This window comes from Sitophilus oryzae, unplaced genomic scaffold, assembly GCF_002938485.1.
Source record: "Sitophilus oryzae breed Bouriz unplaced genomic scaffold, Soryzae_2.0 scaffold_815_pilon_pilon, whole genome shotgun sequence".
In the NCBI taxonomy this organism is placed as follows: Eukaryota; Metazoa; Arthropoda; class Insecta; order Coleoptera; family Curculionidae; genus Sitophilus; species Sitophilus oryzae.
The window spans coordinates 4,235,705-4,250,091 of NW_022147434.1; the positions used below are offsets into that span (position 1 = coordinate 4,235,705).

General features: G+C 34.1%; 1 protein-coding gene across 9 annotated transcripts in view; it reads right to left on the bottom strand.

Annotated features, from left to right (window-relative positions):
- The window catches only part of LOC115889476 (nuclear receptor coactivator 2), a 311,795-nt gene that overhangs the window by 23,057 nt on the left and 274,351 nt on the right, over positions 1-14,387 (bottom strand). For all 9 annotated transcript variants that reach the window (XM_030909476.1, XM_030909482.1, XM_030909480.1 and 6 more), the window contains 3 exons: positions 3,315-3,612; positions 1,392-1,684; positions 1,119-1,313 (listed from right to left, as the gene is read on the bottom strand). In XM_030909476.1, coding sequence (XP_030765336.1) covers positions 1,119-1,313; positions 1,392-1,684; positions 3,315-3,612 — 786 coding nt within the window. The remainder of the gene's footprint in view (positions 1-1,118; positions 1,314-1,391; positions 1,685-3,314; positions 3,613-14,387) is intronic.

Consider the following 14,387-nt stretch of genomic DNA (forward strand, 5'->3'; position numbering starts at 1 on the left):
CTTTAAATTAAGCAGTTGCTATGTAGCCAGCAAATTATATTTGGCTGTAAATACAAACAGCTGTTTACAAATAATACTTAAATCAGAGAACTAAAGCTGCACTCAGAACCTCGAAATTAATGAAATAAATTAGTGGTTTCAATTATACTTTATACTTAAGAGTTTATGACAATTCACAATATTCATAGTGTCTAAGAAATACAATTATTAAAACTAATATAAAATCCTAGCAACAGCTTGCGGTAGTCAGTTGTATCAGTAGTATCCATAGAGAAAGCCTAATAATTAGGTTATAAAACGCTCAATTTTTTTTCTTAGCCATAATTTATCTTGATGAATGATAATAATTAAAGGTCAAAATGAATGACATTAGTCGCAAATTTTTAATAGCCTTCAGAACCTCGAAATTAGTGGTTTCAATTAGCGTAGAAGTTTGATTCTTTAATTTTAATGTGAGCATTCAGAAGTCAAAATTAATAGTAGTAATTTTCAATCAGTAGAAAAAGTTAAAAAAACTTTTAACTTTTTCCACTAATTACACTTCAAAATCTGCGAGTCATTTTGGCCTTTGATTATCATCTGCGAAGAGACGTATTATTATGGTGAGAAATCAAAATGTTATTGTTTTATAAGCTAATTATAAGGTTTTCTCTATGAATAACGTACTACCACAAGCTGTTGCTAGGACAATCTATTAATTTTAATTTTACTTTTAAAATGGTGACAATATAAATTATCGTAAATTTTTAAGTATAAAGTGTAATTGAAACCACTAATTTATTCCACTAATTTCGAGATTCTGAACGAGACTTAAATTTTTCAACTAACTTAAAATTATTACCACTAATTTTGACGTTTTGAATGCTTGCACTGAAATTAAAGGAACCAACTTCTACACTAATTGAAACCGCTAATTTATTCCACTAATTTCGAGGTTCTGAATGAAGCTTATATGATAAAGGGGTTAAATGATAAAAGTCTATATATAAAGACTTCTTTAATTTTGTGTAATTCAGTCACAATTAGGTTGAAGGGTCTTCAATGTGAAATTCACTCTTGCCCAAATACAAGGCGGTAAATCTAATATTGAAAGAATTTTTTGATGTGTATAATATTACCTGTTGCTGTAAAAGCCGTTGCTTGTCTTGCAACTGCAATCTTCTTTGTTGCGCAATTAAAAGTGAATGCGCGCTGGTGATATTCGCAGTACCATAAGGTGGTCCAGCCCCAGAGCGCACGTTTATTGGCCTTTGGTATTTATTCTGTGGATAATTGGGTGGCGGTGGATATCCCAAATTATTCTGCGAAGATACCTAAAATATTAAACAAAAATATCAACTTTATGTAAAATGTTTAATCGTTAACATTAAATTTCTTATAAGTTCACTTACATTTGCAGGATAGGCTGGCGGTCTAGCAGGAAGTGAAATATTGGGAGATGTTGGACTTTTCACAGCGGATTCGTACTGTCTCAACGAGTTTTCGATTATATTAATGGCGGCCGTTTCGCTGAGGAAATTATTCGGCTGCTGGGCTTCGTTGACTTCCAAATCTTCGGGAACGATGTCGATTACTTGATCCAAAAGTTCGGACAAGTCAGGATCGAAGATGTTCGCTTGAAGGTTATTGTTATCAACCCAGTTGTTGTTATCCGAAGTTGAAGTAGCTTGGTTAGTATACATGCCTAAGATATAATATATTTTCACTAGCGATATTTTATTTTAGATAATTGTCAAAAAATAGTGATTCCAATAAAATTATAATAGTGGAGTGCTCAGGGACTTTTACCTCGGAATTCAATTACTGTGAATGTATTAATGTGGAACCTTCTGTATTGTGTTTTATAGATAAAATACTAAAATGTTTACCCATTTTTTTCGTTGCTTCTTAATTATTTCCTTCTTAATATTTTGATTTTTTTAATTCTTTTTCTAAGTAAATTTATTGAAATAAATAAATCTAATGCATAAGCGAGTGCATAAGCTATGCCTATTCTGCTTATATTCTAATCATTGAAATTTTGATTGAAATCGAATTATACAGGGTGGCGCGTCATATACGACGCGGTTTTTGCAAGGAGAACAAAAGTTTGTATTGAAGTGAAATTTTGTGAGCTTATGTAAGTCAATTTAAAGCATTTTCTAAAATTATGTAGAGTTCTACAGGGTGTCCCCAAAAAAATTACACATCAAAGTTATGTTTTTTGTAACGAAAAACCCTATATATTAATTAATTATTGGATTCTAGTAAAAAAATAAAGTTTTGTTTCATTAGAAAAGTATATGACTAAAATGTATAGTTTTTGAAATACATTCACCGGCACAAAAAATGGGCACCTTAAAACTTGTATTTTAAAGGTTAATATATTTTATTTCAATGGAAGTTTGAAACACCCTGTAAAATATGTTAAAACAGCAAAAAATTTAAAAATCATTTTATCATCTAGATACATCCTTTCCCGATAATTTATTTTTTGGTTCATCTCATTAGCTTTATTCTTGTTGGAAATATTCGCTTTTAAAGAAGGCACTAACATTTTTTCGTAATTTTTACATTAAGACCATACCTTTGCTTTTGGGCCTAGTCTCCTAGTCAACACATCTAGTAAGTTCTGGTCCCGAAGCAGGCCTTTTTGACATAATATTTGCTTCATTTAATCTTCTTATTGTACATAGTTCGTTAGTTAATATGTATGGTCTTTAAGTGCAATTTATTATCAATTTGAAAAGCTGGCAAACGGCGGTTTCTTAGCGATAAACTTACAATAAGTCGATCGTCTCGACTAGAAGTTCTCATACGAAGGTTTCTGGACGTTTAGATTGACGTCCTCATGGATGCGGTCATAATTCAAAGACCATTTAGTATACTCTATGGTATTAAGGTATTTTCGGAACCAGAATTTTATAGCAAATTCACTGAACTCGAATAAATAAATGAGATATATTTGACTCACCCTGTATATCTATAAAAATATTTTTGAAATGTGAACTACCATTAAACATATATTTTGGAAAATGTTTGGAGTGAAAATCTCAAATAGGAATCCTGATACAGAGCTTTTCCGGAATACGGAGCCATCTTGTATATGTGTGTTTATTTAAATACTAAACTGAAAGCAACGAATTTAAATGGGTAAACTGTGTAATATATCTTATTAACAATACAATGCAAAAAGTTTTATAAAAATTCGTTCACAGTAAATGAATCCCGAGGTTTGTATCTTAATGGCTTAAAGCACTCCACTATAAGTAAAAGAATAATAATTTCAGTATTTAATATAAGATGTACTTACTACATGTTTAAAAGGTACTTACCAGAAAGCTGGCCTGAAGGTCTTTGAACATTGTTATTGAGGTAGTTTGTTGGAGGTCGTCCGACAAGACGGCTGGCGTTGTTAGGTCTTATGTTATTATTAGAGGCAATAGAGTTTCCTCTCAGTTTGGAAGAATCGGTGTAAACAGTAGGCAGTTTGTCCTGAGGCGTAGCGGAGATCACACTTTGAGGAATGGGCGGTATAGAAGGGGGAGCTGGCGTCTGTTTGGCCAATAGCGAAGCGAGCATCTTGTTTCTCTTGCACAGTTCGCTCGAAGATGATGAACCAGATGAGGATACCTGTAATAAACACAGTAAATCGTTGTTATAATGTTCTTCATCGGACTTTAAAATTTGGTAAAAAATATTATATATTGGTAAAAGGTATTATATTTTCACTGTATTATTAATTCTTTAAACAATCATCACAGACCTAAACACAGAAAATCGCAGTTAAATTTCGTACATTACGAACAAATGTTTCCCATTTTCTTTATAAGAAACTTGTATATGAATTTTTAAAGAACTTAAAATTAAAATAAAGCAAATTCTTAAAGAATTTAAAATAACTATTACCAAATTGATCAACCCAACCCAAAACATGATCCGATCCCGGTCAAGCAAACACTAATACCAATTCAGATCTACCAAAACCTCCGAAATGATACTCGGCATAAAAATCTACAAAATATTTTATGGGTATATGTGAGGAGGCAATGTGCACAATTTAAAATTATTTTGAAATATACAGGGTGTTTCAGAACCAAGATCCATACCAAAGTTATATTTTTTCTTATGGAACACCCGGTATTTTATTTCATTTTTGGATTCTTGGACCAAAGAAAAATTATTTATTATAAATATTAAATACGTTTAAAATCTTTGGATTTTGAGATATTTAAAGATATGTAAATATGCATGCTACAATAGAATAAATTATAAACAGCCTGTACATTAGTTTTCAGAATTAATTTTTGTGCTGAGTTTAAAGGTACAGAAATAAACTTTACTAAAAAATTTTATTGCTTCCTTAAATTTATACAGGAGTACCAAAAATTGCTGATCTATTTTAAATACTTGTTTTACATAAAAACTTTATTTCAAATGCAACGGCCTGTATTTTTTTTTAAATAAATAGAAGCAGATTTAAGTGCCCTTTCAAACTATATTAGGGTTTCCTATACCTATCTAGCTCAGATTTTAAATAAAAAGCGATTTTTCAATAAAATGACTGGTGTCGCCATGGCAATTTTCTAGTGACAGCTAAACTGTATTCAAATTCAAAATGCACCAATATAAACAAATGCACAGTGCGTGATCAGCACGTGTCAGGCGAGAGCCAGCGGCGAAATCTACCCTGATTGGCCGGCCAGCCATAGAGCCGTTGAGGTAGGCGGTTGAGATTTTTTACAGGGTCGGCTTGCATAGCGCGTTAAGGAATACTCTTTGATAAAATAAAAATGCTTTTTAAATTTATACCCAACCAAGCGAGTAAAATCAGAACGGTCAACTATTTCAATAATAATTGTTGATCACTTCGTACAAGTTACAAGTTACAAATAGAGAAATAATTATTTATGTTTGCATAAAATATTTTTACAATTTAGTACACACGTACCTACTACAAAAAGTCAAAAGTTATATATTTTATATAAAATTAGTTAAAACTAAGTGCTTTTTTTGTCAACTAAAATGTATTAAATTATGTTATAATGCAATTGGTCTTTTAAATGATGTAAAAACGTTTACATCACTGCATTTTTTACAAATAGTATTTTAGAAACAGATACCTATTTATACCGATATTCAGATATTGCTGTCAATAATGGAAATAAAAAAATCAGTAGTACCAAATAAAAGATAATTATTTTAAAGGACAAATTAAGCCCTTTTAAAAACACCAAATTTGTTGAAATCGGTCGTGCCAAAGAGTAACGTAATATTTTAATATTCCCGTCCCCTTCCCATCACTTTATTTCTACATCTAATTATATATGTAGTTTGATAATAATTAAAAGGTAATTATTGAAAAACTGGAAATCGCGTCCGATTTTCACCAAAATTGGTATACACCTATTTTGAGATCGTAGATTACGAATCTGAACATTTTTCCTGGCGGTCTCTTACCGTTTTTCAGAAAAACGGAAAATAGTTTCAACATAGAATTTTACTTAATTTCTGATATTTTTAAGGTTTTCTCGCACATATTTTGTTAGGTATTCAATAAACAATAAGGTTTTTGCTATTTTCTGTTACTTTTTTTAACCAATTCTATGCATAATAGAGGAAAATTTGCTAAAATAAATTTGTAAACAATCTAAAAATGTTGGGTTATGTGTTTCTGGCATTTAAAGCAACGTCGCCAATGCTGAACGTAAATTTAGTGTGTTTTTTCGCTCATTCTGGGATTACGAAAGGCGGTTGCCTGAGGAACGGCTCCCTCCCATATCTGCTATTTTACTAACGAAATCTGACTATTTATAACCACGAAGTGGCACGAAAAAGATTTTGTTTGGTTTGGTTAGGTCATTTTGTTTGGTTTGCCACAACTTCTATGCGGAGGGTGTTAATCTTTTTGTTATATTATATAAAAAAGATTAAACCCTCCACAAAAGTTGAAAAATCAATGCAATCAAAACTCTTTCATGCAACTTCGTGCTTATAAATATTATTTATATAACTTCTTTGCGAAGGGGTTTAATCTTTTTTAATATAATATAGCATAAAAATATCAACCCCCTAAGCATAGAAGGTGAAAGCAATGTAATTAAAATTCTTCCGCGTAACTTTGTGGATATAGGTATATTTAACTATTGTCAAATCTCATAATAGGTAATTTATTTAAAATCACCCGAAAAAATTGAAATATTTGTCTCTCTCATTACATAGGAGAGAGAAAGAAGAATATATGAAATGTCAAACTTCCATCTGGTCTCAATTTTCTTAGTTATTTTGTTAAGAAAAGTGTTTTTCAGTAAAATTTTGGACATTTTTCAATCCTCAATCAAGTGTGGCTTTTAGATAAACTATGATATAATCACAAGATTAAACGAACTTACCTGAAGTGAAGTTCAATCTTGATTATATGAAGGTCTCGTCGAAATAAATAAGTACAATGTAGTTCCCTTTTCTCCGTGCGGCGACCACACATTTTAAAGCCTAAACAAACAAATTTCAACATGCCCCTCGCTTCCCTGCTCCCTTACCTCATTACATGCCCTTGCATCATTTCTTATTTAGTCAATTTTAAAGATACTTATTATGTTGTTGTAAATTGAGGTTGAGGGTGGGAGGAACTTATTTATTTCGACGAGACCTTCATATAATCAAGATTGAACTTCACTTCAGGTAAGTTCGTTTAATCTTAATGATTATATAGGTCTCGTCTCCATAAATAAGTACAATGTAGATTTTAAAGTAATAACAACAACATAATCTTTTCTCCCATTTCTATATTGAAAATATATAAAGATTAATTTCTCAGCAAAACTATTCTCATTATCCATCAAGGATTTATTGTAAACAGTAGCGACATTCTAGAATTTTTAGACCAACCAGCAGCGAGTCTGATGGTATCAAAATTTAACCCTTTCCTGGCAGCTGCTGAAGTTACAGCATGCCGTGTACTATGAGCGGTAAAATGATCCGTATCAATCCTACTCTTATTTAGGACAATTTTAATCCAGCTCCCCAAGGTTTGAGTGGATGTTTTCTTATGCGGTTTCTTGATTGTTACGAAAACAGAAGTTATACTTCCTCTAATGCTCTCTGTTCGTTTTAGATACTCTACTAACGTGCTAGCTACGCATAAATTAGCGTCTTTCTTGAAATAAGGTAAGCGTAAAAAGGGTTGCGGCTTATTTCTACCGAATGTTTTTAATCTTGCGCTAATTTTTATATGTATTTCCCCTAACTTCCGAAAAATTTCCCTTATATCAATAAGCGATAGTGTTTGTAAACGTTGACCCGATGCTAAGGCCAGTAATGTCACTAATTTATGCGTAAGCCCCTCCAAGGTTAACTCATAATTATTTTTTATTTTTAAATAATTAAGTACTACGTACGTAGGATCCCAGGTATTTTCGGACTTGGGCTTATTAGGTCTCAACATATATATTCCCTTAAAAAACCTTTGCATACGAAAATCTTGTAAGAGGTCTGGGCCCGCTATCTGTGCTATGGCTGCTCTATAAGAACTTAATGAGCTAAAAGATGCGCCTTCGTTAAAGAGTTGAGTCAAAATATTAGAACGTTGGAACCCGAAACCGAGAAGGGATCTAAGTTCTTAACGCTACAAAATTCCCACCATTATTTAAGCCCTGAGTTAGACTGTTTTAAGGTGTTACTTGTTATTGAAGACATGCAAATTTCCAGCGCTTCTTCTGGAACATTCCCTAAGAGCAAGGCTTGCCTGATAGCCGGACCTCCCGTCAGAGAAAGATGTTGGCTAACGGGTGGGGAGATCCGCTAAAAGAAGTAAATATTTATTAATTTAAAAAAATAATCGGCTCATCTATTAACATCGCCCTTAAAACCGAATACCAAGGTTGCGAAACCCAGTTGGGTACAACCATTATACCTTCTGCCTGATCAGAAATAATTTTTTTTCTTTTTGCAGAGCCTTTGGGACCATTGAAAATGGAGGGAAAGCAAAAAATAAAATGTTTCCCAGTTTGTTGTAAAGGCATCAATGGCGTACATATCTGGGTCCCTGTGCCACGATATGTATTTCTTGCATTTAGCATTTATATGCGTAGCAAACAAATCTATTTCCGGTAAACCCCACTTATAGTGACCAATTTCCCAAATGCCCAGCTCGCTAAACTCCATTCTGTCTCGACCTTAAATTCCCTGGAAGCCCTGTCAGCTTCCTTATTCTCTTGAGATCTAATATAAGAGGCTACGATAAATAATCTCCTTTCCTCACACCATTGCCAAATTATTCGAGGGATATTGTTTAACTTGGAAATTGAACACATTATGTTCTATGTAATATAGGTATATGCCAGTGCAGTAACACTACTGCACTGGCATATAGGGTAGACAACACTGTCTACCTTGCACAAGCTAGAAACGTTAGATAAGTCATTAGCAAAGCCTTTCAAGCCAAAATAAACAGCTTGTAACTCCCTAAAATTTATGTGTTCTTCTCATTCGTAGGTAGGCCAGAGACCTTGAGAACTTATGTTATTGCAACAAACACCCCATCCAATATCTGATGCGTCAGAGAATATTTCCATAGAGTATTTACTATATGATAATAAGTTTTTGCTAATAGGTATGTTTCGAATCCACCAATCGGTATCAACACATAACTTCTTAGAAATTTTCATAGTTCCGTTATAATTTCCTTTATTACTCTTTAACGCTAAATTTTTTTCTCTCTCGAAACAATTTGGTATATAAATAACCGTACTTATGGCTGGACATATGGATATCAACTTCCCTGTTAGCCTTACAAACTCCCTTGTAGTGCATTTCTTCCATCTTAAAAACTTTTTTAAATGCAAAATTATTTTTGTGATTTTTTCCTCTTGAACAGAAATAGTCATATCCATAGAGTTTAATTTAAACCCCAAAAACGTCACAATTTTTTGTGGAGATAATACTCTTTTTATAGTTTACAATAAACCCCATATTCGAGTAGTCCAATTGTTTCTAATACATTTGCTAAACATGCATCATAAGAATCTCCTAGTAATTAAAAATCATCTAAATAAACAACTGAAACGTGAATATCTCTGTAATAAACTGATTTTTACATGGCTGTGCCTTAGAAATAGCCCCTATACTAAGCAATCTCCGAACGTTGCCCTCAATTGTCTTATGTTGTTGCACCGACCATTTATGTCTACCTGAGATTATGTTATGTGATGGTCTCGTCACAAACGGAATTTTAAAACCTTGCAACCATGCCATAATACATCTATTATCCCTATACATCTTCCCTGAGAACGCGACCTTACGCCGAAGTGTTGTATTCGGTTCCAGGTCCGCCTTTGACGTGGGCGGTTGTAGGAAGTTTCTCGAACATTGAGTCTGTCCCGTTTCCCTCCCTGCTGATGTTGAGGCAGACTTTTGAAGTTTAAATGCGGCGTGGACCGAGATCTGGCTGCATTTGATACGATTCTTCCTGGAGTACTTCTGACAGTCTTTAACTGACTGGATGACAGTTAAAGGCGGACAACTCTTTGGCCGCCTTTAATCTTCCTTCCAAATCCTCACCAAACAACCAGGTATCCAAAGGGGATTCCGTTAGAGTGGTTTTCCAATTTTTATTTAAATCGAACGACACTAGTTCCCTCCTCGATATTGACTCGGAATGGATAACACCAGTTATAAGACGTTCTGTGTCGTTTAGGGTCTCTATATAATGCTTTATATTCCTTTCTCCCCCCCCTCCTTTTTCCTCTAAAATTTTTGCCATTACTTGGCCTATAGCCGACAAACTGGCTGCTAATCTTGATTGAATTTTAGCCAATTTCATCTCTGCACTCCACATTATCATGTATGGCCTGTTTCCGCATTAAATTTAACTATGGTGGTGGCGTTCTCTGGAGAGGGGTACTTCTCCATTAATAGGTTAAGAACGGGTTCTTCAAGGCCGGTTTTTGCAATGTGTATCCATCTTTCTGCAATTTCCGGTTGAATCGGTGGTGTCGTGGTATTTTTCCCGTCTACCTTATCTCCTAAAACCGCTAATAAACCTTCCTACAAAGGTTTAGGTAGGCTCTTTCAATACCTTTTTTAATAAGTGTACTAGCGCTTTCACCTATAAGAAAATATCATGATATGTAAACACATATTGGGGCTAACTCATGCTTAAGGAGTTTATAAATCTTATACAGCTAGCTTAGCAAAACGTCACTCCATAAGGGCAACCACCAACGTGCCCTTATGGGACTACCAACTTTGAAAATAAAAGCAAGACAGCCATGCGATAAGTATTCACCAATAATACATATATACCAAGCTAGAGTAACCACCAACGTACTCTGCTGTATTAATGTAATAAGTGGGAAAAACTAGGTAATATAAGCATTCACTGAGGTATTCGCCAACAATACCTACACACCAAGCTAGAGTAACCACCACTGTACTCCGCTACAATTAACTTGAATAAATTTAATGTCCTATAAACCAAGCTAGAGTAACCACCAACGTACTCTGCCATATTATTGTAGTAAGACAGCCATGCGATAAATATTCACCAATAATACATATATACCAAGCTAGAGTAACCACCAACGTACTCTGCTGTATTACTGTAAAAGTGGGAAAAACTAGATAATATAAGCATTCACTGAGGTATTCACCAACAATACATACCCACCAAGCTAGAGTAACCACCACTGTACTCCGCTACAATTAACGTGAATAAATTTAATGTCCTATAAACCAAGCTAGAGTAACCACCAACGTACTCTGCTGTATTACTGTAAAAGTGGGAAAAACTAGATAATATAAGCATTCACTGAGGTATTCACCAACAATACCTACCCACCAAGCTAGAGTAACCACCACTGTACTCCGCTACAATTAACGTGAATAAATTTAATGTCCTATAAACCAAGCTAGAGTAACCACCAACGTAATCTGCCATATTAGTATAATAAGACAGCCATGCGATAAGTATTCATCAATAATTCATATATGCCAAGCTAGAGTAACCACCAACGTACTCTGCTGTATTAATGTAATAAGTGGGAAAAAAACTAGGTAATATAAGCATTCACTGAGGTATTCACCAACAATACCTACACATCAAGCTAGAGTAACCACCACTGTACTCCGCTACAATTAACGTGAATAAATTTAATGTCCTATAAACCAAGCTAGAGTAACCACCAACGTACTCTGCCATATTAGTGTAATATAAGCATAAGTGGAAAAATCTAGATAATATAAGCATTCACTAAGGTATTCACCCACAATACCTATATACCCAAGCTTAGAAGAAATTTCCCCCCTACTATTCAGGTATTGTATATGTATATGTTATATGTTTATTTACCTTTATTTCTAACATCTCAAACACTGCTTCTAATCTCGTCCTCAGAATCTTGCGAATAATCACTACTATTCGCCTGCCTCTCAAAACTTGTTACACTTTCCTCTTCCAAACTTGTCACTAATCTTTTTCTTTTTACGCATGTTTTTATTTTCTAATAACTTTAATCGCTTATCCATCCGTTTAAGATAATCTAAAACACTCCGCTCTACGGGCGAGAGCCGATCGATATCTTTTACGCGATATTCGATGTGGGTCGTACCGCACACAAAAAAAGACTGAATAAGAAATGATGCAAGGGCATGTAATGAGGTAAGGGAGCAGGGAAGCGAGGGGCATGTTGAAATTTGTTTGTTTAGGCTTTAAAATGTGTGGTCGCCGCACGGAGAAAAGGGAACTACATTGTACTTATTTATGGAGACGAGACCTATATAATAAAAATATAGTGAAATTATTACTTTATAGGGCTGAAATAAAGAAAAATTCAATGTTGAAATTATTTTCCATTTTTCTGAAAAACAGTAAGAGACCTCTGGTTGGTTAGGTTTGATCAGATTCGTAATCTACGACCTCAAAAAAGGGTGTATACCAATTTTGGTGAAAATAGGACGATTTCCAGTTTTCCCAATAATTACCTATTTATATAATATAAATGTCCATCATAAAATATAAACAATATTAAAAAATCATAAAAATATACATAACAATTTTATGATTTGAAATATCCGACCTTAGTGCGGTCCTGGTTATATTAATACAGCGTTCCTGTTCACGTGCTTGCCTCATGTCTCTGTTTACGTTTGGTGCATCTTGGGGTTGAATTTACTGTAGTAACTATTTTCAACATCGACATTGGTTTATGGACATTATTATTTAGATTTATAACACTTTACTTAAATTTACCCACAATAGTTTAATAAGTAAGTATTCATTATTTTATCAAGAAAAATAAAGCAGTATCGATAAAAAAAACGGCATCCAGTTGACTTGGAAAAGACGATCGATGACGTTCCCTATATAATTTTACTTATAAAATGACAGCGATCTTCATTTCATTGCCATCGCTGACGCCGTTTTTTTTTCGGGGGTGGTGAACAAAAAAGTTATTCTTGCATTTAATTACCCATAGCCGCATAATTATAGTTATTGCTCATTTATCGTTTTTAAAATTTACATAGGATTTTCAATGTTCAGGTCGGAATTGTACTACACGGTATATATTTCTAATAAACCTATCAAAATACGATATTATATTGTTTCTAATTTTTAAAAAAATAATTTACATTTGTTTAGTCCTCCAATCTCATTATCAAACGTTCTTCTTTATGTTTAGCATTATCTAGATGTTCACTTTGTCCCAACTGTTCAACAATTTCATCTGTAGATATATTGGATTAAGCAAGATCATTCTTCATTTCAACAAAAGCGTCTACTACAGTGAGATTTAATTTTTCTGAATTCAAATTCGTATTTACATAGTCAAGCGCCCACTCACTAGGCAGTATGTTGAGCAACATGCTTCGCAACTATGTTGCCCAATATGCCCTCTAGTGGGTGGCCTGCTTTTTTTCTTAGGGAGAACAATCATCATAAACATGTACCTACGTTACAAGTGCATTTTACTGTAGTCTGGTTCGACTAATTTTTCTTTAATTCAAGCTGAGGCAACCTTTTATACAAATGACTCAACAACGTCGGAATGTGTAGAAGCTGGATTGGTAAGGCCGAAATAAGGAAAAGCTTCACCGTAAGCATATCCAAGATGTCACAATTTTCCAGGCTGATATACTGGTCATTCAATTATTGTGTAGAAGAAATAATAAGGCAGGAACAAACGCACTCTCTTACCATCTTCACAAATAGCCAAGTGGCACTAAAAGCAGTCGCAAAATTTGCCGCAAAACAGTGGGAGTCCCAACAAATTTCTAGAATGGTGGATAAATTCACCAGGATTCACAAGTGAAAAAATTTATAGTAGAATATTTACCAAAATTTATGGAGACCTGATACGCACAGACAGAAAAACTGTTGTAGTGGGTCTACTAGCAGGGCAAGAACGTAAGCTGAATAGGTATCTAAAGCTGATGGAATTGACAGATGAAGCCTTGTGCAGATTCTGTTAATCTGAAGAAAAAAGGAAAGAACACATTTTGTGTCGATTAAACCAATAAGGTGCCAACAAGTATCACCCAAACTTACTAAGGTAGCTCAATATAAATAATAAAACAAGTATACGAACAGAAGATGGCTTAACAAGGGAACTCAAAGTCTTATCTGGTATCAGTCAGGGAGACAGTGTTAGCCCATGTCTCTTTAACATAATAAGTAAGGTGTGAGGTTAATACAGGATTTAAGATGAACAACCGTTACCTGAGAGTACTTTGTTAAGCAGATGCTATCCTGATTACTAAAAAAAAGACGACCTACAGCGCTTCCTATATAAATTTAATCTAGCGGCACCTGAGTCTTAACATGCATCTGAAGAATGAATCATGAAATTTCCTGCAAAAAAATGCAATCTATGTTAATATGGTAGTAAATGAGCGCATTATAAATCAGATGAGTTTGGATTATTTAGAGAGAGAAACATCGTGTAGTAGAAGAGTAATGACAGAAGTGGACAATCAAATTAAAAAATCCTCAAGAATATCAGAGTATTTACGTGACATAATATGGAAAAACAGAGAGTAAAACGTGAATTTATAAGACCCATACTGATTTTTGCTGCTGAAACAAGGGTAGACATATCAGAAACAAATGAGAACAACGGAGATGAAAATATTACCAACAATAAGAATACGCAACATAGACACACTACGAGAGTTGGAATTACAGGACGCTGTCAGATGGGTAAGAGCAAGGCGACGCTGTTGAAGAGACCACGTAGATAGGATAGGGCTAGATCGAATTGCCAAGTGGGCCAAAACACAAAAGCCAGAAACAAGACGCCCATTGGTAGACACCCAAAACGCTGGTATGACAGCGGAACATCAACGCCACGAGAAGGCAATTGATAGAATTGACAGAACCTCGTTCTATTACAAGAAGAAGAACATTTTATGTT